Here is a 26,156-nt window from a genome sequence, read left to right as displayed (position 1 = left end):
ACGGTATTGAGAAGTTTATTTACCGCGATATTCGGTATATCGTTACATCCCTACTCGTTAACAAAAGTGCTATAAGAGTTTAGCATTTAAGGGTGCACGAGCAATTTGTCTAAGCATCTTGCAAAAGTGCACCACATTCAGACGGAGAAGTGCACCGGGTTCGACTGTCTTTCTAGTAGCTCTGTAGCCCCGTCCACGAGTAATGTTTCCACGTCAGGTGTTATGTATGCTAGCAGCAACACACGGAGTTAACTCAATGATACAAACATAGGTTAATGATTAGAGGTTACTGAGCTATTTATTTTGTTAAAGTTTCAGCTATTCTGTTTACAATTCTGTCATCAGATTATTTAATACGATTTGTTAAAAACATTGTTGTTTCTTTTGATGTGAAATATTATGTATTTAATTTAAATAAAAAGCAATGTTAGTTTTGTTAACAATTTGTTTAGTTCGTATACCTTATTTTTTTCTCCAAAAGAACCGATAAGAGTACCGTTAAAAGACCGGACCGATAAGCGGTATCGATAAAAGTAGTAGTACAGTCAAAACCTTAACGATACCCATCCCTATTAAAGAGTGTCTGACTTGTTATATGCACTGTTCGCTGCCAAGTATGCGGCCGATTCCAGAACGTGCAGAAAATGTAAGGAAATGTCTTCCCGTATATCTCCCCCTTTCACCTCTGTATCTATTAAAGGCTCCAAATAAATTCTTTCATAGAAAAAACAGTGACTCATGGAAACGTAAAACAAAATGATGTTTTCAACAAACCCATGTTATTCTGTGTTGCATTAATGTAAAACACCTGTTGTGATGTCACTAATGGGGGCGTGGCCAGAGAAGTTTGACAAGAATCTGCTTTCCTCCTCTGTGTGATTCAGTGTGTTGTCACGTGTGTTACATTATATATATTCAAAGATCCAATTCACAAGTCAGAGCATGTTGTAAATCAAAGCTCTAACTCTGCTGTATTTAATGCTTCACAGTTCTAGTTTCTGGTCAGGAAACGCACAATTCCTTCTTTTATCTGATGAAATATAGTTCAACCAGGTAAAATATGACTGATATGACTGAAATATAGATAGTAAAACTATCAATAGAAAGTGTTTGAGGCTTGCTTTTGTTTCCCTTATCAGTAATCACCTGCCAAAATTCCTTAAAACACACACACACACACACACACACACACACACACACACACACACACACACACACACACACACACACACACACACACACACACACACAGTCACAGCCTTTTGTGAGAGTGTGTGTCAAGTGGTTGGAGAGGATGTTTCATAATCACAACATTTGTGGAGCTTTAGAATGCTATTTTGGAAATTGATGATACAAATGATAACCCTGACACCTCATGCGGAGCCAGGTTAGTTATCCAGCGCACCTTTACCCTCCCACAGACCATAAAAAACCATTGCATGGCAGAAACGGGCGTTTCCTCACAGTGAGTAGCAGGAGGGGTGGAGCGATAGTAAGTTGCACAAGTTAAAGAAGGAAAATCAGCTGTTTGGCTCCGAGGAAGAGGAGGAGCAGCAAAGAGTAGAAAGAAACAAAGTTTGTTATGGGATTGAATCACGCCGTGGAAGAGTATAGAGGAATATTCTCGGTCTAAAACAAAGAGAGAAAATGAAGTAAGAAAGGAGAATCTATTTTCTCACAAGCTGAGTCAGGCTGAGATAGAGGAACAGTGAACTTTGTCCTGTGACAAATCATCACCTGATGCACAGGAAGCAGACCTGACAGGTAACGTTTCTGTGGTCCACAATCTGAACCAGGACTTTTAGACTCATACGGTCCAGGCTCTGTATTGTTCATCAAGCTTCTTTTAGATTTGTGTACGACAATATGTGGTGCCTAAACTCTTAACTCTTATGTGTTCTGGCACCGAGAGATCAACATGCTGTGAGAAAATGAAGCTGGAAGTCTTCAGTGGTTGACATTTGTTAGAAAACTTGCAACACAGTTGGTTTTGTGTGGTATTCTCAAAGAACCTTTGGGTTTGCGATTCATGCGGACTGCAGAGGAAAACATGAGATTAAACTGAGCTTGAAGCATCTTTTATTTGTATCTTTTGTTTGTTACATGCACTAGTTCTTGCTTTTAAAGCAGGCCAGAGTGTGTACACATCTTGTGACACACAAGTACAGAGGTCCTTCAGGATTATTAAGTGATTTAATAAACAATAAAAAGGGATCCTTTCCAAAAGCAAATGTGTTGCTTTTCATAATTTAAGTTATCATTTCATGATGTCAATTTAAGGAGGGGTATCAAATGAAAATCAACACTTTAATTATACTTTTTCCAAGAGAGGAAAAAACAAATGTGTAAATATTTTAAAATGTACCTTTTCTTGCATTCACATGTTTTTTTGGTGAAACAACACTTCAGTAGTTATTAATACTCAAAAGGTTTATGATTGATTGAGAAGCTGTTCGGGTGAAAAGTGCTAGGACGTTTGTCAGCTTTTGGTACAGTTTGTTGACACTGTATATACATATTTCACCCCATGCCAAATATACAGGACAGGTCACACTGTTCTTTAAGGCAGCTATCACATCACAATGTTCTCCACGACAGGTTTGAGTCGTAGAAATATTTGAGCTGGGCACAGAAAACTACTGCCAGTGTTTTCCACCATCAGTCTCTGCTGGACTGCATGCAAAGCACTCTGATAGTAGGGCTGTGCAATTAATCGTATTTTAATCTCGATTTTGGCTAGTAGCAACGATTATAAAAACAACGTATTCGAAAAATATACATCCTGCCCGCGCGTGCGCTTTCATCCCTCCCTAAAAGCCCTCTCGGCCAGGTTGTGTTGTTTCCTATGGTTGTGACTTGCAGGTCTGTTTAATAAATCCATATAAACACGTTACAAGGGAAACTTTAGTTGCCGTGTCTTTATTCTCCTGTCTCTAGCGTTCAGTCAACTTTCACTAACCTCGTCAAGCCGGAGCCTCTTAGCTACTTCCGGTTTCCGGATAAGGGGTTACCAAAATAAAAGTAGCAGTATAATTAAACATTACAGGTTGTGAGTGATATTAGTTATCATATTTATATATGTTTAGTTGTGGAAGTGCGCTCCAAAATATTTGTTTATCTTCTTTATTGGTATTTATTATTTATTTAAATGTAGATATAAATGTATAATTCATTTTTGTATTGGTTTTCCAGTTGAATTATACCTAAAGTTCAGGGTATTCAACTGTTAAAAACATACTGTTCAAATTATTATTTTAATTTGTTTTAAAGTTCAATAAATGGATGTTTTCAAAGTCAATGAATAATCGTATTTAATAATCGTGATATCAATATTGACCAAAAATAATGGTTATTATGATTTTTCCCCATAATCGCACAGCCCTATCGGATAGATCTGATATGGATGAGTGACTCCTGTGGACCGGCTGCACTTTGTGTGGATTAGCTTGTGTGTGTAGGCACATGATGTTCCTGTGAGCCTTCGTCAAAGAGCTGTGAATTTAGGTCATGTTATGTTGTGGGTTTTTTCCACCTTTTTAATGTGTGTTATTTCTAAGCAGAGATCGTCTGGTCTTGGCAGTTTGATGAGGACGGAAGATGAGTGATTTACTTTATGAAGATAGAGTGTGCTGTAAACACCTGCTGGGAAGCTTTAACTTAAGTTCAGTTTTCATGACATAAATAATGGTCCCTGGCATTACAAAGCAATAAACTCCAGGGCCCCTTAGAAAAGCCCAGGGTGAAGCTGAACTCTTTTTAAAATTCACCATGATTTAAAAAACCAAAGTGTTGAAGACAATTCAATCAGCTTCAAAGGTCTAGATATTAGGCATAATAGTTGGGGTCTTAAACCTTTTGGCCACTAGGATTCCCCAGCATGTTTCTATTGTTGTCTGTCAAACAACTGTTCACTTTTCTGATCTATTCACCAGCACAAAACAAGATGACAGTCACCCTAGAAGCTCTGGTGCAGCATATGGGCACAGCGGGGCTTTAAGATCAAGGTTAAAGTCAGCATGACGATGCTAACATGCTGAAGTTTTGTGGGTAATATGGTTTTAATGTTCCGCATCTTATTTTAGAAGGGATGCATCGGTCAGACATTGGCATCAGCAGATGTTACAATCGGCACATTAGCAAATAACTTGTCATGTGCAGTCTAATGCATAAACTTGAATGAATGGAAATGTAAAGCAAATACATACGTATTTATGGGACTTGGAACTCAGTTTTAATTGGGAAAAAAAAGAAATGTTTTCCTGGCACAAAAGAGAATACATAACATGAAAAAAATAAACAGCAAACCATCTGCACAATTCTAACTGTAAACAACATCAGCATTGACATATGCTGAGAAATATGACCTTGACTTGAGTCATAAATGAAGGTGTTAAATGATCACCTGATGACGGTGCAAGCCAAACATTGAATTTCTCTATTTCACAAAAAAACTCAAACTAAAATCATCATGGTTGAGCTGTATTAAAGAAAGTTCAGGATGCAGTGTCTGGGAATCATGAATGTCAGGACAAAATTGTATGAAAATCCAGGAAGAGTTGTTGAGGTTCTGGACCAAAGTGGTCAACCTTCGACAAACAGACTGACATTTCTATCCATAAAGCATGCTTCTAAAAGTGATGAGGATTCCCTGTTGCTTTATTAAATGGCATACTGTGTGTCTGAAACATCCGTGCTTCTACAGCCTATCAGTTTAGGTTGTGTTAGGCCCCCGGCTTACAAGTTGTCAAATCCCAACTGTGAATAATGGCTATTTGATTTAGGAACTGGCAACAAATAAATCTCATTATGGATATGGGGCCTCCTGCTGGGATGATGCAGTTTGAGTGACAGAATTGCTGCAGGCGGTAGTGATGAATAAAACAACATTCTGCACAGTGATTGCAGCGCTGATGAAAATGAATGCGTAACAGACCGCTGTGATTTAATGAATGCAGCAGAAACAAATTGTTGGAACGACGCAGTCGGATGGACTCATTAACGACAACCCTTTTTATGGGACAAAAAAGTTCTTAATTGCTAGTGTGCTGTGTAACTAAATCATTTGAAATTAGAACAAAAGACCAGAATTCAACAAAGTTTCCGAAGTATACTGCATTTTAATTCTGACATTTAGCAGCTTAAAGAGACTAGATAATAACAAGACTTGAATCCTTTGAGATAGTGAAGTTTGTAAGGGAACATGTTTACGGGGATTATTTCCTGGAGGTTACTTCAAGAGTGCCCGGTAGTCGATAAGCAGAACAGTAATGCAGTGAATCGGTATCAGTGCTCACTGTGATGGACCATGTTGCTCTGTGGAAGTTATTTGTCACACTGATGAGAACCGCCTCAGCAGAAACCCTGAACTCTGCAGAGAACTGCTACTAAATATCTACACGTTCTTTTCAATGATCATTTTAGTCTTAAAGGTAGTCATATTTTCCCTCAAGTATAAATCAGCAATCACTTTTCCCATCCCAACCCTTTTATTTTCAATCTAATGTATGTCTTTGACTTTTTAGAGTCGTATTATCTGCCATAAATGACTTTACAGGACCTGTAGGTGATTCAATCTCAGTTTTGTTTCTTTTTCTTTGTCCCTCTGTTTTAAAAACATAATGAGATTATATCCAGGATTATCTTGCTTTTTTGGAGTACTTCGTGACCTCAGAGCGTGAACGTTGTGATCAGCTGTTTTAGCGCAGTTCTCCAGTGAAGGGGGGGAGTCTCCCTCCGCAGCCGGTTGGCGTAGTTTTGGCACAATTCCGTTGTACAGGCCAACGTTAACAGCAGCCCTGTCTGTGCACACGGAGACCTAATCTAACCGCCTTCTGGAAAAGCTTCACAAGTACATCGGTACGCAAATGCGCTTTGTGACACAAGTGACGGTACGCATTTCAGATTGTTGCCGCGCATGCGTACCAGTTATGTGCACCCCTGCTTATACAGCAGTGTTTGAGCTGCAGCCGTCTGCACCCCTCCTTAGGATCGCTAGTTACACATTAACAGTCGGCTTATTCTTTGCCTAGAATCAAGTTTACCTTCATTCCTGAACTCTGACTGTTCCCAGGTAAATTCTGGATTATCTCCACCCACCCCCCACCCACTTAAACAAACCTGTCTGACCTTGTGTCGCTGTTACATACAATACAAATATCTGCACCGAAAGGCAGAGGTCCTGTTCATGTAGGGAACACACTGAAGGTGGAAAACCTTCCCCAAAATTTGATTCCGTGTTGATTTACTGCCCTTATAACTCTAACTATGTCCCTTTTTTATGGATTCAACATAGAACATGGTGTAAACAACTCACACTGTGACAATATTTACTCTTAGAGACCCACATAGACCCATTTTTTATCTTTTTTGGCAAACAGGGGAAACTGAAAAAAAAGGACAATCTTTGACGAAATAAAACCCTTGGTCTGCTACAGTAAAGCACATTGTCCGTGATGAAACAAGTCACACTCTGGTTAAATCACTTATTATTGTATCCATTTGTGATACATTTGGTATGATGGCAAATGTTGTATTTCTGGAGACTGTCTTCAGGCCCCTCCGTAGGAGTGACCTGCAACGTCTCGAATTGTCTTTAGTTGCACTCCAAGTACTTTCCCTGTCCAGACTAATGCAGCTTGACTGACTGTGATTGATGTTCAGTTACTTCCACATAATAACCTCCACACAGTGATTTAACGCAGTTAATAACCACTGCTGTGTTTACCTGCTGGTGTGACCCTTTTAGCCTGGAGCCGGTTCAGTCTGTTATTTGTGTGCATCCTCTGTCACATCCCCTGAAATCAAACACAGGGATAAAGCTTCAGGATTATGGGTTTTCTTTAAGCACAATGATATTGATCAAAATTGAGATTAGAATTATTTGTCAAGATTAGTCATATTCTAGAGAGAAATATTTGTGGGGTGCTAGTGGAGTACTTCATGACCACAGAGCGTGAACGTTGTGATCAGCTTTTTTAGCGCAGTTCTCCAGTGAAGGGGGGGAGTCTCCCTCCACAGCCGGTTGGCGTAGTTTTGGCACAATTCCGTTGTACAGACCGACGTTAACAGCAGCCCTGTCTGTGCACACGGAGACCGACTCTGTCGTCCGGTGATCTAACCTTCTGGAAAAGCTTCACAAGTACGTCGGTACGCAAATGCGCTTTGTGACACAAGTGACGGTACGCATTTCAGATTGTTGCCGCGCATGCGTACTAGTTATGTGCACCCCTGTCTATAGATTGCTGTGCTAGTAAATGGTCTGCCAAACCTAAAATCCCAACGTTCTTTCACAGGCACTCCCCACCTGCCTTAAACATCTCAATTGGACTGCTTTGTTTACTTCCATAGCATAATGACATCACTATGTAACAGAGCAGACTGGGCTCTGGTTTGAGACAGAGGGTGAAAAGAGGTGCTGCAGCACAGGCCGTATGAACATTAAAGCATGGAGACATGTCACAGGAGAGGCACAGAATACAAGTATGATCCTGAAGATGAGCGCAATAGGGCCTCTTTAAACAACTAGTTAGTTAGTAACTCATACACTGTTGGAATATGATTTGTTCTTATTTAAATTGTATCGTACCTGTATTTAGCTACATTCAGAAGAATGAATGATGCTCCAATATAAAGGACTAGCTCTTTGCTTTCAAACATTAGATTGTTTGTTTTGTTGGTTTGCTCTCTGTTGTAAATGGATCTTCTACTCCTCGCTGCTGCCACTGCATAGGCAAAACACGTCAATGCCTGTGGCTGCTGACTATTAGTTTAGGAAGCACTAGTTTGCAGCCTAGTTTTCATCCATTTCAATTGTTAATATGTCTTATATATTCATTTAATGTGTCAGCAAAATTGTTTGACTATACACTAAACAACTAACATGGTAAAAAGTGAGTGGTTGGTTGTTAGAATTAGATGTGATGGAATCATGTTGATTGCAATTGTATGAAGTTTGTAGTTTTATGGTTGTTAAGCTGTGTTTAAATCGGCGTTATACTTGTCCATTAAGTAGTTATTTATAAGGAAAATAAACTAATATATTACTGAAACATTTATTTATTTTTAAGAAGAGAAACTTTCAGGGATGATCCAAATTCTCAAAGTAACGTGAAGCCAATGATGTGTACGCTTTGATGTGCTAATCTGGGGTTTGCATTTAACAAGGAGGTGAAAACCAGCGTCACAAGACCTTCAAGAGCCATTTCTTTTTTCTGTCTCCATGCATTTCTCCTCCTTGCTGTTCCCATGGTGACAAAGTGTTTTCTCCTCTCTTCCTCTTTTAGTGTCATCCAGGCTCCGTTACCACTACCTGTAGACAAGGTAAGAAACCAAAAGTGTTGTCGCCGTGTGCAAGCTGTTTCTGTCTGTGTGGAGTGTGTGTGCCTGCTGCTCAGAGAAGGAGTGTGTGTGTGTGTGTTGGGTAGTTCCATTCACATGAGTAGCCTTTGCGCACACACTGAGTGGACTAGTCAGCTGATAGAGGAATGCAGGGATTGCTGCCAGTCTCTGCTACCACACAGTTCTTTTCCCACCGACCGCTCTTTGAGAGATTTCTCTTTAAAGCTATTTCAAGTCCAATTGAAATTAAATGGTATTTCTTGTTTGCTACATTATATTGATCTACCTTGTAAATCACTTGTCCTGTGTTCTCCTTTTGAGGGTTTTGCAGTGGTGCCTGCTTCTTTGGCATTCATTTAATGAAATCATTTTCAACTGTCTGTCCAAGGACATGGATCATTCATATTACATACACATATTCAGCATAAATAAGCAGTCAAATCATTGTTCACTCAGCCGAGCGCTATACAACACATGAGCCACATTCGGGGCAACTGTGAGGTAGTGCAGCTGTCTTCCAATTGGAAGGTTGTGGGTTTGATTCCAGCCACTGCAGTCAACATGTAAATGTATCCTATATACATACTGTATGTGCTGTTTAAGTAAAAGCACTCTTTAACCTTTTTCTTAACTTAGGACATTTAGCCATTATGAATCAAAAGTGTGGTGCTTTCCACAAAAAACCAATGATATTCAAAAAGTATTGCATGGTAGAGAAAAACTAATGTTTGTTTTCAACAGTTGACTTTACATTTATCAAACTTCTTTCTGCTGATTTATATGGCCGCACAGAGTCCCTTGATCCTCCTTAGCAACAGTCTGTTCTCTCGCAGTCTCAAATTTACAACCTCTGAAATGTCATAATTGACCAATCAGAATCAAGTATTCAACTAAGCTGTGTAATAAAGCTAGATAAATCACGTGATTCACAATCACAAAATGCAGTCCATTTTCTATTTACATTATCTTTACTGCTAAATTCTCCTCTCCACCTGACTCACTCATACAAACTCATATCTTGTCCTGCACTTTAGCTAGTTGAGAAAGCATCCAAACAAACATTCACCCTCGAAAGAAAATACAGGTTATAAGAAGTCAATAACCTTCTCAGCAGCTGCAACAAAGCAAGATCAAATCAAGATAGATTTTTAATGTAAACATTTCTTTTTACAACAGCATGGCACATCATTCACACATCATTGTGGTATTGTAGGAGACAGTTCCAGGCTAATTATTGAATTCCAGATAACACAATAGGTGTGTGTAACACGTTACTTATTGACTCGCCCTGTTATGTGTTTCCCTGCAACAGTGAGAACAACAGGGCCTCAGTAGTGTGTGTGTGTGTGTGTGTGTGTGTGTGTGTGTGTGTGTGTGTGTGTGTGTGTGTGTGTGTGTGTGTGTGTGTGTGTGTGTGTGTGTGTGTGTGTGTGTGTGTGTGTGTGTGTGTGTGGTCTGAAAAAAGACAGCACCATACAATTAATCACACACTAGGGGACTGTTATCCTGGCCCTGTCATAAGTAAAGACAAAACTACTTTTGATACCTCACACTTTGCCTACATATCTGGAAATGCTTGTGTAGATGTTGTGTGCCGTAACAAATTCTGAATTATTCCTTTAATTAGTATTCCATTAGTTTTATCCTTATCCCTAGTGTGTTTGTGGCACTGTAGGGTAGCTATAAGGTCTCTCACTTTATTGCAGAAGATTTATCCCTTATCCCTAATGCTGATGAATTATAATCCAAATTCTTAAACACTGAGTGTGTGTGAGATTTGTATACACTCACTTATTTGCTCCCTGGTTTGTGTTACACAGCGGTGCTTTTGACCTCTGTGGGTTTCCACTTTCAATTCAAACAATGAACAGCTGAACTCCAGACAGCTGTCAATATATGACCATGATGTGTGTGTGTGTGTGTGTGTGTGTGTGTGTGTGTGTTTTCCAGGTTGCAGCCAACACTCCCAGTATGTATTCTCAGGAACTGTTCCAGCTCTCCCAGTATCTACAGGTAACCCACTGACACCTACTGGTTTTTCTGTGGAGCTACACTAGAGATAATGAAGCACTAAATGAGTAACGTTTGGTTCATGTTGTAACATGTATTTAGTGTCAGAGAACCAATCATGCAATGTAGAATATGTTCAGTGCGGACAGGAGACAGAGGACAGGAACTCTTGATCAGGAATGACCTAATTATATAAAGCAGATAAAAAAATGTAGATTTAATAGCAAGTCGGGCACATTGCAGGACAGGAAATAAATATGAGTGAGGCACAGTAGAGCTCTAAGCTGAGGAAGTGGCCAGGAATATTTACTAAGACTAATGTTACCTCGTCTTTTTGAGGTCTTTGATCAAAAACATGATCCCAGCATAAAATCTGATATTTTCCATTCCAAAGAGTAGTCTCCCTTTTAGTCGCAATTGTTTCTTCATATGCACTAGTACAATATTATTTTGTGATTTTATTTAAATGTACCTCTGATTATTTATTTATTTTACAATTTCCCCTCAAGGGATTCATATTGTTGTTTTTTTCTTTGATCTAAAAACTGAATACAACTTTAAGCCCTGTTTTCTTCTCTGTAAATTACCCTGTTGATTTACTTTCCTTTCAGTCATTGAATTGATCTTATTCAAGTCATTGTTTTCCCACCTCTCTTTCTATTAGGAGGCCTTACACAGAGAGCAGATGTTGGAGCAGAAGCTCGCCACTCTGCAGCGTCTGTTGGCCAACACACAGGAAGCCTCGGAGAGCAGCTGGCAGGTAGGAAACACCTTTTATAGTTTGATCCTTAATGTCATGATACATCCCAACAGCTGAACAGTAGTTTACACTATCATTTAAGATTATTTTGAAAATGCACACTGTCATTTGCCTTTGCATGAAAGGTTTCTCCAACATTCCCTTTTATCTTAAATGATCTGAACAAATCAAATCTGTGTCCTCCCCAGGCTCTGATTGATGAAGACCGCCTGCTCTCCAGACTGGAGGTGATGGGCAGTCAGCTGCAGGCTTACTCTAAGGTAATAATGTGTCTCTGTTAGAGTATTTCATGATAACACATTCTCCTGCACTAAATGGATCCAAAGTCAATTGAAATGATCATCTATTTATTTATTTAAAAATCCTTCTGCTCTTCTGTCACAGTCTCAGCCGGAGGAAGGGATCCGTAAGGAGCTCCTGGCTCTCCAGGAGGACAAACACAACTACGAAACGACGGCCAAGGAGTCTCTGAGGAGAGTCCTGCAGGAGAAGATCGAGGTGGTCAGGAAGCTATCAGAGGTGGAGGTAGGTCACACATCTACATACTGTATGCAATCTCTATGATGATCATTGGCATTTTTAGTCATTGGACTTTTTGTTGTTGCTGCTGTCCTGCAGCGCTCGCTCAGTAACACGGAGGACGAGTGCACCCACCTGAAGGAGATGTCCGAGCGGGGCCAGGAGGAGCTGAGGGAGCTCGCCAACAAGTACAACGCCGCCGTCAACGAGATCAAAGAGCTCACGGAAAAAATTAAGGTACCTGCAAAATTAAGGTACCTGCAGAGGCTGGAATGTATATATGTTGTTACTCTAAATTATATAGGATATAATCTCCCTGCAATGTTGTTCTACTTAACACAATTTGTGTGTGGCGCAGTGGGCTAGTGTGTTGGTGTTCGGATCAGGGGGTCACAGGTTCAAAAAATTTGTCCGAGGGTGCACAACGATGCAGGAATCAGCGTTCAGGCTAGGCAGGTCAATTGAGTTGTTCTTGTAGATGTTTTGTTCATATTCTGATTGTAATTGTCTCATTTAAAACGATGGCATTGTTCGTATTTGCCTGTTTAGGCACAATGGTCGCAGTGTTTTTAGTGGCCTCTGCCCCCCTCTGATGAAAAAATAAGTCATTCTTTTTCATGTTGACATGAAAAGTGACCACACGGTCGGTGTCTCTGTTCATCTTTTTTTTTCTCCGTGCCCTTAAAAGTTCTGTATAAATCATTAAAAAAAAATGAATGAATGAACATTTGCTAATCAATACCCAAACATACATACATGAAATATGTCTCATCTCATCATTAAAACATGAAAAATAAAATGACGGGTAATAATGGATTATGGTGGAAATGTTACGCAACCACTGGTGCCACACCAATGTCATTTTTGGTGTTAATATTCTGAAATACACAATTTTTAAACATCGCTATGGGAAGAGCTATAAAGGATCACCGCACATGGATCTTTTCATTGCACACTCTAGTCCTTGCTTTGTCTTGTAAAACTCTCTTTTCTCCAGGAGGCGGAGGGCCGGCAGGAGGAGCTGACCCAGCGGGGGGCGAAGGAGAAGAGGGAGTTGGAGCTGCGGATCGAGGAGATGGAGGAGAAGGAGCAGGTTCTCCAGGCTCGCATCGAAGCTCTGCAGGCCGACAACGACTTCACCAACGAGAGGCTGGCCGCCCTGCAGGGTACACACACACACACACACACACACACACACACACACATACACACACACACACACACACACACACACACACACACACACACACACACACACACACACACACACACACACACACACACACACACACTCATGCCAACACACATGCAAGCACAGACTCTGCCAAGAAAGAAAGCACAAATATGTATAATTATTCATTTTCATATTAAATCCAAATCCAGGTTCTAAGTAACTTTTTCATTATAAACACTAATTAAAACTAAATGAAAGGATTCAATCGAAAAAATAAATAAAAATAATTATCTTTCCTTAATGAGAATGTTGTATATTCTCATAATTTTTACTTAAAAACGTATCATTTTTTTATTTGATTATTCTAAACATGCACATCACACATCCACAACAACAACACATCCAGGTATTTTTCTTCTCCTAGCACACACAGTCTTGTCCTAACCTTTAAAGTGCATCGTCCGAGCCAATCACTTTTAACTTTAACACAAAAATTACAATAACAACCAGTCGCTGGGTCGGGTCTCGCTTTTGACCAATCACAGGGCTCAGCTGGGGCTTCCTGTCAGTCAACGTTTCTCTTTGCTGTTGTTGTTATTTACAGTGCGGTTAGAACAGCTACAAGAGAAAAGCATAAAAGAAAACAACAGCCTGGGTGAGTGCACATGTCTCTGCTCGGGGACTTTCGTCATCTCCGCCACCGTTTGTCTCACTAACTTCACTTCCTCTCCCTGCACTAATAACGCATGACAACTTCCTGCATGATGTCCACATCACTTCATTTTGCTCTCTGTTCATCCGTCTCTCTGTCTGTCACCGTGGATGTCTGGCTCTTCTCCTTCTGTTTTTGTCTGGTGGCTTGATGTCCGGCCCACAGGTTTCCTCCGACAGTTTAAGGAGACATGTGATGTAATTAGGGTCCCCATTAGGCCTCAGTATATTCAGTCAATGATATTAAGTCATTTACAGAGAATAATTTATTTTTCCCTGAGTAAGATTTAGGAACCAGTAGACCTAGTATAAAATACAAGTAACAGTGCAGTGTTAAAAAAAGAAGAAGGATCGATTTATTAAAAGGCAGCTGCAAACAGAAAACTCGTGATTTAAAAGAATTGAGAGTTGCAGGATTTGAACCCGCAGGAGCTGAGCCCCAGTACACGGGCCACCAGCTCTACCAAATGAGCCAGAGAAGTGTTTTTAAAGTATGTCACTAATCCATCATTTCAACTATGGCCCATGTGCCAAAGCCTTGTGACCTTTGAATGACAGGATGGGGATGCATGTTTTTAGTTAAGTTGTCTCACGGTGGCTTTCTTGTTGGGGTTTCTGGATAATCTGGGTTGTTTCCACGGTTGCCAAACTGTCCACTACTTAGTTTTTTCTACCTCTGGGGAAAAAGAGCTTCTGGTCACTGATTGACTTCTTGGTGATTGAATGAAAACACTGAATAAGAATGTTGGAGGTGTCACTGCTCACTTTGCCACTTTGCAAAGGAATTTGCCGTCGTTTCCACTCGGTTGTGAACATGTGTTTTGGCTGGGACAAAATCCTATATATGTGTGTGTGTGTGTATATATATCTATATATATATATATATATATATATATATATATATATCTGATCTGGTCACATGACAGATGTGGACATTGCCTCCCACGGACCAGTAGAGGAGGCTGTGGAGGAGAAACTGAGCCTGCAGACCCCTGAGAGCCAGGAGGAAGACGAGGATGATGATGGGGACACTGACACCGATGATGGTGCATTTGCTGAAGATGAAGATGCTGATGGTAGTCAGTTTAATTATCATAAGAATAGACATCTCAATTTACATAAGACACTGATCTTTGGCAGGTTTTGCTTCATAAAATGTACCTAAACAATCCGATATAAAACAGCACAATTAGGAAGAAGTTTAAACTAGTTAGTAAAAAATAATTTCTATTAAATGAATAGATACAATAGACGAGAGTCCAAGATGTGGCTTTGTTTACCATATGGTTTGAGATGATTCCAGATGTATTTATTAATATAACTTGAGCTTATCCATTTATATATCTTTCTATTTTTAAAACAATGATGATAATTTTTTTTTCTTTTTTTTTTTATATTATATTTTTTATGGTAAACCAAAACACCATGACCAACAAAAAAAACAAGATGCGATTTAAGCAAGGGAACCGTAGGTTTGGTCCTCCAGACATGTTCGATAAAGATATTAAACCTAGGGGTTAATTTAAAGAAATGCACATGTTCTGCCTGGATAATGTCAGGTGACTGCACCTACGTCACTCTGTGGGATCTTTGAGTCGATTTTTTTTTGTTTTTAGATTTCACTTTTTGTTTTGGTGACATCTTGAGTTTCTACTCAGAGTTGTGAGTTGGTCCTGTGATGCAGAAACCTCTCCGGATTGATAATAAAGAGAGGACTGGATTGTTATCATGAAGTCAGGGTTTAACAGTTGGCCCGGTGATTTCCACATTCTGATGGTAATATGTGGAAGTCACTGAGAGACTCAGCTGTCTGTCTGCCTGTCCACGTGTTGTGGCATCTGTCCAGAAACACTGTGTCTGACTTTTTATTTGTCTGTAAATAGCTGCTGTCGTGTGTGGCTTTGACTTCCTCCCGCTCGTTTGTTTTTCAAGCATCTTTCTGTCCTTGCAGTTATCTATTTCTCTGCTACCCATCTTGTATCCGTCTGTCTTTTCCCCATCATGACTTCTGTCTTCAGCTCTTTATATCTCATCTTCTCCCCAAAATAGGGTTGGGTATTTAGAGAGCTTCATTAAGATGTTTTTGATTCTGCTTATCAAATCCAGAATGTAATCAAATATGTATACTCGTGCATTGTCACAATAAAACAGACTTAATATCAAATGAATAAGTAAATAAGGCTATACAACATGCTGAAACCTTTTCCCGTAGTTTTATGTAATTATTCACTTGTATTAGTCAATTAAAATACCAGAGGGAAAACAAGGGAAAATTCAATGTATGTATGGTAGGATGGAATATACTCATTTTTTTAAATAATACATATTTTTGAACTTGCAGTTTAAGGAATTAAGACACAGTTAAAACTATAATAGATACAATAATAATCAGAGGGAAATCTGCTTCAATAAACGATGCGTTTTGTGTTATTTACATTTTTGAATAATAAGATTGAATGAAATGTGGCATTGATGAGCAGAGTCTATAAAAACATCTGAACTAAATACCCAGCTCCACTCCTGATAGATATCTTGGTAATTGTCAGTGCTCTGTGTTCCTATCAGACAACTGTCATGTTAACAACAGCGGAGGAGACTCGACTAGAATCCAACAGTTGATTGAATGTCCGCGTGAGTAGTACACACGTCCACACCTGCTCTATGCTAAACACACACTCAAAGGAATATGGAGAAACACACACGAAGCACAGATGCTGCCAGAGAAAGAGCAAAAATAAAGATATGTTTTTTTAAATACTTGATTTAAAAACTCCGATGCTGATTCTCTTGGTTTTTATTTGACTGTCGAAATGACATTTGTTTTTTTTATTGTAAAAGGTACCTGTGATGGGAAATGCAGTCGGAATTTTATAATGAAAGGGACCCATATGCTTTCTGGGGTTTAACCCTAACCCTAACCCTCTCCTGTAGTGTTCTAAAGGTTTGTCTGCATGTAAATGGTCTGCAAAGGAGAACATCTCAAAGTTCCCTCCACATACTCTCCTGCCTCTATTGGACTCCTTTGTTTACTTCAGAAACATAGTGACATCACTATGTAACACTCACTCTTCTATTGGCTATGCTGGTTTTAAGTAGAGTGAAATTGGATTATGATTTGTCAGAGGTGTTTTTTTTGTATTGCTTCTGTTATGGGACGAGCATCACCTACTGATGGGGAATGGATGATTTTTGTTATGTTTTTTTAGCATTGTGCACAACAGCTAAAGGGTAGGACATCTTTAAGCGATTGGCCAATCACATCAGAGCCGGCCAGCTAACCAATAAGAATTGAATTATGAAACCTGAAATGTAGGATTATAGGTTCCTGTTAAAGATAGTGAAAAGGGAAAATGTATTTTCTCCTAATGATTACCTAATATCTCATCATTTGGAGCACAATGGTCATTTTTATTAACAAGCTTTACACATTTATACATTTTAACCCAAACTTTGTGAGAGATGTCAACTTAACATTTTGGCAGAGAATTTTTTTTCATGGCTTTATGTTTTAAAATGAATTTTTCCAGAAGTAGTTTTTATCAGTGAACTTCTGAACAACTTTAGTCAAATCTAGAGATGAAGGAACACTGACATCACAGATGTTGAATTATAAAGTGAAACCTCCAGTGGCTCTAATGAATGTGAATATAATACATTTTTATTGTCAAAGCATAGAATAATTACACTCTAAAGTCTCAAGAGCAGCATCTCTCGGGAAACCATGTCCCCATTATTAAGAATAAACATAGCCAGCCCCGTCAGATGTTCTCTTGAAAACATCTGAAGCTTATTGCAGTTGGTGTTTTATTGCCAGAAGTCTGGAGACATTGCTGTATTTGCCTAGGGTGAAATCATCTTTTCCTTTTTTATGATTCGAGTGAACCCACCCTTTAAAAAAACAGACATATAGAAATTCTTCAATATATTTTGGTCATTCCCGGCTGAGCTGTCTCATTGAACTTCTTGTCTAATAATCAGTGTTTTCTTTGGCAGTGTTAGTGAAATGTTGTTCGAACAGACTGTTGCTCACTCTGACTGGTTCTCATCTCAATCACTTTTCTTTTCTTCTTCTTTAACAGATATTCACACATTGCATATTCAACAAACCTCCTCCTAGTTTCTCTCTTTGTCTTTCTTTTGCCATCCTTCTCTTTTGGTGCTTTCTTTTTTCATGGTCGCTTGTACCGAGAGAATCAGTAGATCCATTTAAATATGTAGTCTATGGGAATGTTCCATGGCTTGGTATATCTCTGATATCAGTTGAACTGTTATCTCTTCTTTTCTTTGTTTCTGACCAGCAGTTACATTTGTTATCAGCTGTTAGTAACACTAGCAGTCCTACATCCTGAAGTTGTAGCTGGTTGCTGTACAACATGTAGGATTTCATCTGCCTCCATGGGTGGTAGAGATGTTCTAAGTGGATGTTATTATAGGCTGAGATGTGTGTTGACATGTGCTCACTAATTACTGAGGTTTAACTGAAAGCTGTTTCACTGAAAACAGTGGAAAGAAACCAGAATTCTCTTCTTTGCAATTAGAATAGCCAACTTTTATGCAGACTGGCGGCTTTCTATGGATCAGGAGGACTTGCATTCAGGAATAACATTTCAGATCAGGCTGTTTTGTTGTTTGTTTATTGTAGTAGCATCTGATGAAAGAATATCTAGGCATCCTATGTGGAATGATAGTGAAAGGTTAAAGCATCCGTACGTTTCTAAAAACGTTATTTACTTTAACATGTTGTTATTATCCTGGACTTTTTGCAGTTCTGATAATATACATAAAGCATACTTACTTTTTCTTGTAATACCTGGCGACAACAATTCTTTTTTTTGTGATATATAGGATCAAATAAGTAATTTCGGCACAAATCTATCCAGGCACACATGTCACAGTTTTGTTGTTGTTGTATTAGCAGGATGTCAAGTCGGTCTATTGGACATTTGAGTTTGGGACATATTTAAAAAGATAGAGGTTGTAATGTGTTGTTTCCTTACTCATTGAAATTGGCTTTATTCACTCATTCTTTCTTTTCCTTGTCTTTTCCCTGCAGCAGTCAAACAGCTGAAGGAGGCTGTAAGTTCTTCCATCCACAAACTGGCCAACTTTGATGGTAAGAGCTCAACTAAGCTTCAAATATAAAGACCTTTCTGTTAACCAACATTAGAAACCATAGATCAAACACATCCTTAATCTTATGAGACTGATTTCAAATCGACTCCCACATGGATTTGTTATTGTGCTTTTATGATTATTTGATGGCAATGGATATTACCCTTCTGTTTTTTACTTCGTTCAGTGTATTATCTGCTTTATGGGTGAGGGGATTTCATATCATTGTTTTGTAAAAATGCTCTCTCAGACAACATTTCAATGAGTTATGTTGATTGAACAAAAAAATATTGAATATTAAACATAACCTTTGAAAAAATTGTGTGTTTGTAGAAGTGATGGATGCCCACCTACAGAACAACCAGTCGGGAGAAGACGACATCCTGGCCAGCCCTGACCGACTCAAAGGTAGATCACACACACTCACACTTACGCTCACACACTCATCTTGCATCATTTACACAGTTTTTATATACATTTACATATTCTTTCAAAAAGATATTTCTTATTTCTATTCTTCCATACTTCGTAGTATAACGCACATATCTTTATAAGGTTATTTAAAAATAAAGGCAATTGTAAGGTAAGCCAATTTCCCCCCAGAGATATTTATGATTTATTGATTGATTGATACCATTTTTGGTTTCGATGCAAACATGCTTCTTAAATGATATTTCGATTTTCACATTTGACAACATGAGACATGAAACATCCATAACATCAATATATATTGAAACATAAACAAAAAACGATGTGGTGGATTGAATGGTTTACAGGTTTATGTTGTTAGGTATAAAATAACCCATAGAGACTTACCAACAATTATATCTCGGTTCCAGTTCTTGTTTATAGTGCTGTAGCGATACGTCGACGCGTCGACTTCAAAATATCGTCGACGACATATTTCCTCGTCGACGCATCGCCACACACACGTGGCTCACCCAAAACAACAACAAGCAGTTCGCAATCGCACTTTAAACACTATGGAGACTGAAACGGCTACCACCTCCTCCTCACAGGATTGCGCACGAAGCCCTGCAAAAAGCCCCCAAACAAAAACATCTCGCCCTAGGTCTTTCAAATTGAATTTATTGAAATCTCCAATATCAACGTAAGAGCTTGTTCGGGGGGTGCTAACACTTAACCATAAACTTTATCGTTTACTTTCTCCGTCTCTATATGTAGATATTACTTTTCTCCGTTAATCTCCGTCACGTTGTTTCCATAGCAACAACAACTTCCTGTCAACAGCGCTACCTCTCCTTCAAAATAAAAGCATATTCATAAATAGGAACAGCCCTAGTGTGTTGTGCAGCTTGAGTTCTGTGCACTTCGGTAGTGCTAACTATCTTATAGCTCTCCGTGCGGTTTGTTCGTGCTTGGTTGGTTAGTAGTTAATGTTAGCTACCTAGCTAGCGGCGCCAGCTGTGTGTTAGTTAACGTTTGTCAGCATTTAATGTTGGATGGAATGGTAGCTAGTTTACGTCTGCAGAACACCGCTATCTAGCCCCTACTAACCCGGAACGAACAAACTGCACAGAGAGCTAACTCATGTTGTGGTCGTTTACGAGTCAAACATAACATTAGACTAACGTTAGTCAGCTTGTAGTATCAATGTATGTCAACTAACGGAGCCAAGCAATGTCCAGGCCAGGGCTGCACGTAAGCTGGTGCGCAGTTGTCATGAATGAAGTAATGTTTTTTGGTATTTATTTGAGATACATTGTGTTTTTTATAAATCGAACAACAGAAAAATAATCGTTTGATTAGTCGACTAATCGATGAAATAATCGCCCGATTAATCGTTTTCAAAATAATCGTTTCCCCCCAGCACTACTTGTTTATTACTTGTTTTAATTTAACATTTGAGAATATCCGTAGGTATCTGGATTTACTAGCGACAGTGGCAGTGACTTGTTTTTTTGGGAAGTCACAAAGGGTAGAATCTGCTGACATGGAGACCTCCTACTATACTGACCTCAGACCTTTGACCTCTGCCTTAGCTGTTGTAAGAGCTCTGACAGTCATCCATACACAATGCTCAGGCTCAGCAGCAGCTGTGTGTGGGGGCTTTGAATCACAACACAAATTCTCTGGATATGCATATCATTTTTTATGTTTTTCTATTCTTTTGGAGCTCTGATTACAAAAATGCCTCCCAAATCCTGTAATGTTAACCGCCACAACTACATGTCTGAACCCTTCCCAACCCTTACTCCATTCTAAACTTGATTAAGAACAAGTCTAAACTGTCCTTTGATAATGTGAGGAATAACCACATTTTCTCACTGCCAGTGTCTAAAAATCAGATTGAATACAGAAAAATAGATGAACATGAGCGTTTAATAGTGAATATACTAAAGCTGTGAAGCTAAGCTGCTGCTTTGTTGTTTCTGTTCCACCACCTGAACCCCACAGCGCCTCACACACTGGAATCCAGTCCTTTCACTACACACACAAGGACACAGGTTCACATAGGTGTGGTGACCTATTCATTTTTCAATGCCTATCTATTTTGGTAATTTCTTCTTTTTGTATCTTTTGCTGGTTTTATACTGATTTTTATACCAATGTTGTCCCTTCCTCGTTAACCTTTGATTGTGTGTGTCTGTGTTTCCACAGAGAACCAGACCGATGGCAAAGAGTCCGACATGTCAGACACTCTGAGTCCCAGCAAAGACCGCAGCAGTGACGACACGTCAGGTCAGTAAAACACAACAAATGTAACGTAAATCGAATTTAAGTCTCATCTGTGTGACTCCCTCCGTCTTTATTTTATCATACTTTTCTTTCATTAGTTTTAATTTCAAGGTTTCTGTGCTGTAAAACTATCTTTTTTAAATTAATAATGTTGAATTTAGTCTGTCATGACTTCAACCTGGAATAATCATCCCCTTTTTTTTTTTAAATGATGTTCTTGATATAAATTCAGTAATTAACTAATTAGAACCAGACAGAACTTGCTGAAAATGAAATCCTGTTATTTGTTTTTTAATTAAAAAGAAATATGTCAATAAAGTCCCTAAAAAAGCATTTTTACCTTGTTTTTTATTCAAGCACTTAGTAAAGCTTGTTCATTCCTTTTTTAATTAAGTCCTCATTAGAAACCAATCATTACGAAAATCACCATGTGTGTTTCAGACGGCAACATGGACGACCAGGAGCTGATTGAACCTCAGAACAGAGGAGCTCTGCTCAAAGGTAACCATGGCAGCTCATCTCTGCTTTGTAGTCCTGCTCTGTGCTGCAACAACAGACCATGAACACCAAACTACATCACATTATCTAGTAATCCACTAAACTCTCCATAAGGTAGAGCTGTTCAGTAGTGTTGATGCCTGCAGGTCCTTAAATAATGTTTTTATTTTTTATTTTTCACTGTGTTGTTTCTAGTATTTGATATGGCCATCACCCGTGCTTAGAGATTATTCTAAATGAAGACGATTTTTAAAAAGTTGATCCCCTCTGTGTTTTTGTAGCTGAGTTGAATCGGGCCGGGCTAGAGCCTGGAGACACAGAGCAGGTCATCCACCACCTCCACAGAGAGCTTCTGGACGCCCAGGAACTAGCCAACACCGGCAAGCAGAGATGTCTGGAGCTACAAGGTAATTAATGACAGTCTATAAATATCCCTCTACAATAAACACTTACATAGTAGGTAACAGTGTTCACCCAAGCTCTTATTAGGATTAGGATCCTCAAGTTCTTAGGCGCTTTCACACCAAGTACTTTTCCCAGGAATAGTTCCCGGAACTTTCATTTCCTGGAACTATCTAGTAAATCGCGTTCACACCGGAATAAGTTCCTGGGGAAGGATTAGGCAAATGAAACCGCTGACGTCCCTTCTTCTTCTTCTTCTGCTTTGGGTTTGCTGGCAGGCCGCAAACAACTTATACTATACTATCGGGTGGCGTATACTGCCACCCGAAGTCCCCGGCCGCAAGTCCCCGGAGTTGGCTTCAGTAGAAGCTGCTTGGACTCCCAGCAGCTTCTACTGAAGCCTTCAGAGTAAATCTGATGGTAATGCTAAAGCTAATGCTAATAATGCTCCGGTGTGAAAGCGCCTCTTATCTATTTTTGTGTTATATTACACTCATTGTGCATGACATGGCAACATAACGGTTTCATATATATTGCAAAATGAAATCTAAGCAATTAAAATTATTTAATGAGACTTCCACTGGACCAACCCCACACCTCAAGTTATAATTAAAGCAATCTACAAATATTAGTACATAGAAATTCAATTACACGTTATACTCTCTGTGTCTGTCTGTAGCTCTGCTGGAGGAGGAGACGAGGAGTAACTCTAGGCAGACTGAAGAGTCCACCAAACAGATCCAGTACCTGCAGAGTGAGTACACACACACACACACACACACACACACACACACACACACACACACACACACACACACACACACACACACACACACACACACACACACACACACACACACACACACACACACACACACACAGTCTATTAGGTACTATACACTTGACTCCTTTTGTGTGTGTTTTTGTTTGTGTTTTAGCTCAGCTCGGGAAGCTGCAGGCCGACATGGAGGGGCTGAGGGAGCAGAGGGAGAGCACCATCTGCACCACCCGAGAGGAGCTCTACTGTGCCCAGGAGGAGGTACCACTCCACCTCATTGCCCTCTCTCACCTTTGTGACTTCCCTCTGACTCCTCCTCTCATTGTCCCTCTACTCGCTCTGACACCTCTCTGACTCTTGATGATTCCTGCCAGTCTTTTCTTACTCAATCATCTGACTTCCTGTTGCTCCATGTCAATCCCTTTTCCCTGACACCACCGACTCCTTGACTCCCTTTCCTCTCCTATTGACTCTATCTAACTTCTAAACCTCCCGTCTCCTTCTTTGACTGATGGCCAGCCTTCTGTCTACCATATGATTCCTCCCAATTCCTTTTTCACGCTTTTCTTACTTCTTTCCTACAACTTTTGACACAAAAGAAACCCTCTCTTATTCAGTATGAGACACTATTTCTATTCTATTTTATTTGTATTACTTGCACTATTTTAACTATTTTGTCTGTTTTATTATGTTGCACATTTGGAGGAGCCTGTGACCTAAGATTTTCATTGACATATTGTCATGGCCTGGCTCTTAGCCATAACAAATGCGTGGAAAGGACAAGAATATATATATACGAAAGATGTTTATTTTAACATAACTCAACGTGACCAAAGCCCAAAAAAAAGGCAAGACAAAATTATTTGCGACGTGGCTGCTCTCCCAGAACAGGTCCTCTGCGGAGAGAGAGAGATCAAGACTCTAGCTCAAGCCTTTAAATCCTCGGGTGCCAGCAGCCAGGTGTCCTCAATCAGCGCTGACACAGACAGAGGGCGAACGTTAAAGGGCCATACACACACCACAGGAGACAGTAAAGCAGGGGTCGTAGCTGTAGCTATGTACAAATGACAATAAAAGCCTTGAATCTTGAATGAGACCTTCTGTCTATCAGTTTACTGAATATTTCTCTCACATGAAATAACTGACCGATTCGTGTTTCTGCCCTCAGATTATTGTCCTCCGGCACGCCATGGAGGCGGCGACGACGGAGCGTGAGCGGGAGATCAGTGCCCTGCAGGCCGACCTGGGCAGCGTACGCTCTGAGCTGGAGCGCTGGAGGGACACGGCCGGGAGGTACGAGGGGGAGATCAGCCGGCTGCAGGAGGCCTTCTCACAGCAGCAGCAGCAGCAGCAGAGCTCCGCCACACAGCTGCAGGGTGAGCACACAGCCCCGTGCCAACACTAACACTGTCATTAAAACACACAGATGGTGACTGTACTCTTCTTCTTCCTCAGCGGAATGTGTTACGTTGAAGCAGCAGTGTGTGTGTTTGCAGCAGGACTGTGACGGCCTGAAAGGGGAACGGAAAGCTCTTACAGACAAACTGCACCGCCTGGAGACTGAGCTGAGCAGGTATGTGACACACACACACACACACACACACTCACACTCACACTCACACTCACACTCACACACACACACACACACACTTATGACACTTGCAGTGCAATACAGGTAAATGACTCGTGGATTATAATTCTTCTCTTTTGCCATGCTTTTATTTTTAGTTTGATCTACATCTTAACTGAATGAGTTCAGCCAGACACTGATGTTAAATCAGTTTATCAGAAACATCTTCATACATTTACAGGTTAAAAACATGGAAATTAAAACGTTGTCCTTCATCTACAAAAATATCTTCACTGTTGATGATGCTGCAGAACAGACCATTAGGGATATTATAAATAGCAGCACACTGGAAAGTGTGTGTGAAAGAAATTCTAACACTCCACTGATACGAATATGAACCCTCAAACATCATAAGAACATGGTTCTTAACCCAATCAACCACAAATACAAGCAGCATTACTTTAATGATTTACTTTAATTCATTTAACACACTTTTATGTTGGATGTTAGAGCTTTTAAATAAACGTTAACAATTCAACCTAAACATTTTAAAGGTTGCAGCCAAAATGAACTGGTCAAATTATGAAGGAAATGTTATTGCTCATATAAACCCATGACAGAAATGTAAGAATTTGTAAACATTATAGGTATTGCTGTAAAAATGTCTTCAAAATAAAAAGACTTACTTGGATAGATATATTTAATGTTACGCATCCAAAAAAAGATGTGCTCATTACAAACTGAAACCAAACTCTTAATAATGATAAATCTAAAGTTGAGGATGAAGCCGGAACATATCAGGAATGCGTGTCAAACCAAGATGGCGGATGTTAAAATCAGACCTAAAAGTCTGTGTGACAGCCGTGATGGAGTTGATGAATTCTGGCTCAGGATGCCTGACAGGAAACCCATGGGTGCTGATCAGAGTTCAGATTCAGCATTAAAAGAAGGACTGAGGACGATAAGGAGCGCAGGAAACGCAGTGTCCAGCTGATTCAGGGCGACAGCTGACTGACAGTGAGCTGTCAGCAGGTTAACAGCTCTGTCTCATCTCAATGGAGAGAAAACTTCACCGCATGTTCTCACCGTGCCGAGAGGTCAGCAGGATTTTATCTGAGTTACAGCTGTGTTTAGTTTCCAATAAACTGAGGGTGTCATTGGCAGCACTTTCCATGAATATCTGGAATGCACCTCTCTGGTAAAACTGCTGACATCAAACTATTACCTAAACAATCCTCAAAGCTAGGGTGGGTAATCTTCTCAAAAGATATGTCTTGTTATATTTGTTGAAATTCTCCTTACATCCCTACGGCAATCAATAAAGCATATGCTCTAAATACCTGGTTCTGTGGAATGACAGAACACTTCTGTCTAATTATTTAGTTTAGGCTCAATCAAACTGATTAGACAAAGAGTCTTCCATATACTGTGAGCTTCATAATCCCTGAGAAGATGGAACTTTTAGACTTTAGCAGCTATTGGAGCTAATTTGGCTAGCTGCTTTCAGTATAAAAGCGCTGGCAACTCTGGATCATTTTAAAGTCTACAGTCCTATTGCTAGCTTCTCAAGATTGAAATGATCAAA

At 39.7% G+C, this 26,156-nt stretch overlaps 1 protein-coding gene across 10 annotated transcripts in view; it reads left to right on the top strand.

Annotated features, from left to right (window-relative positions):
• The window catches only part of slmapa (sarcolemma associated protein a), a 35,035-nt gene extending 10,340 nt beyond the window's left edge, over positions 1-24,695 (top strand). The window contains exons 1-20 of one of the 10 annotated variants that reach the window (XM_079682464.1): positions 1,492-1,764; positions 8,283-8,319; positions 10,288-10,350; positions 11,012-11,107; positions 11,296-11,367; positions 11,492-11,632; positions 11,726-11,863; positions 12,624-12,792; positions 13,405-13,455; positions 14,438-14,587; positions 16,077-16,142; positions 18,565-18,624; positions 18,957-19,031; positions 21,246-21,326; positions 21,765-21,824; positions 22,103-22,228; positions 22,903-22,977; positions 23,162-23,262; positions 24,170-24,377; positions 24,457-24,695. In XM_079682464.1, coding sequence (XP_079538590.1) covers positions 10,309-10,350; positions 11,012-11,107; positions 11,296-11,367; positions 11,492-11,632; positions 11,726-11,863; positions 12,624-12,792; positions 13,405-13,455; positions 14,438-14,587; positions 16,077-16,142; positions 18,565-18,624; positions 18,957-19,031; positions 21,246-21,326; positions 21,765-21,824; positions 22,103-22,228; positions 22,903-22,977; positions 23,162-23,262; positions 24,170-24,377; positions 24,457-24,680 — 1,935 coding nt within the window. In that variant the 5' untranslated portion in view covers positions 1,492-1,764; positions 8,283-8,319; positions 10,288-10,308 and the 3' untranslated portion in view covers positions 24,681-24,695. Of the gene's footprint in view, positions 1-1,491; positions 1,765-8,282; positions 8,320-10,287; positions 10,351-11,011; positions 11,108-11,295; positions 11,368-11,491; positions 11,633-11,725; positions 11,864-12,623; positions 12,793-13,404; positions 13,456-14,437; positions 14,591-16,076; positions 16,143-18,564; positions 18,625-18,956; positions 19,032-21,245; positions 21,327-21,764; positions 21,825-22,102; positions 22,229-22,902; positions 22,978-23,161; positions 23,263-24,169; positions 24,378-24,456 lie in introns of those variants that run through there. The other 9 variants (XM_079682460.1, XM_079682458.1, XM_079682461.1 and 6 more) reach the window with 9 other exon arrangements.
• The last annotated feature ends 1,461 nt before the right edge of the window (positions 24,696-26,156 follow it).

This window comes from Notothenia rossii, assembly GCF_949606895.1.
Source record: "Notothenia rossii genome assembly, chromosome: 5".
In the NCBI taxonomy this organism is placed as follows: Eukaryota; Metazoa; Chordata; class Actinopteri; order Perciformes; family Nototheniidae; genus Notothenia; species Notothenia rossii.
This window is presented reverse-complemented; position numbering and strand designations above follow the sequence as displayed.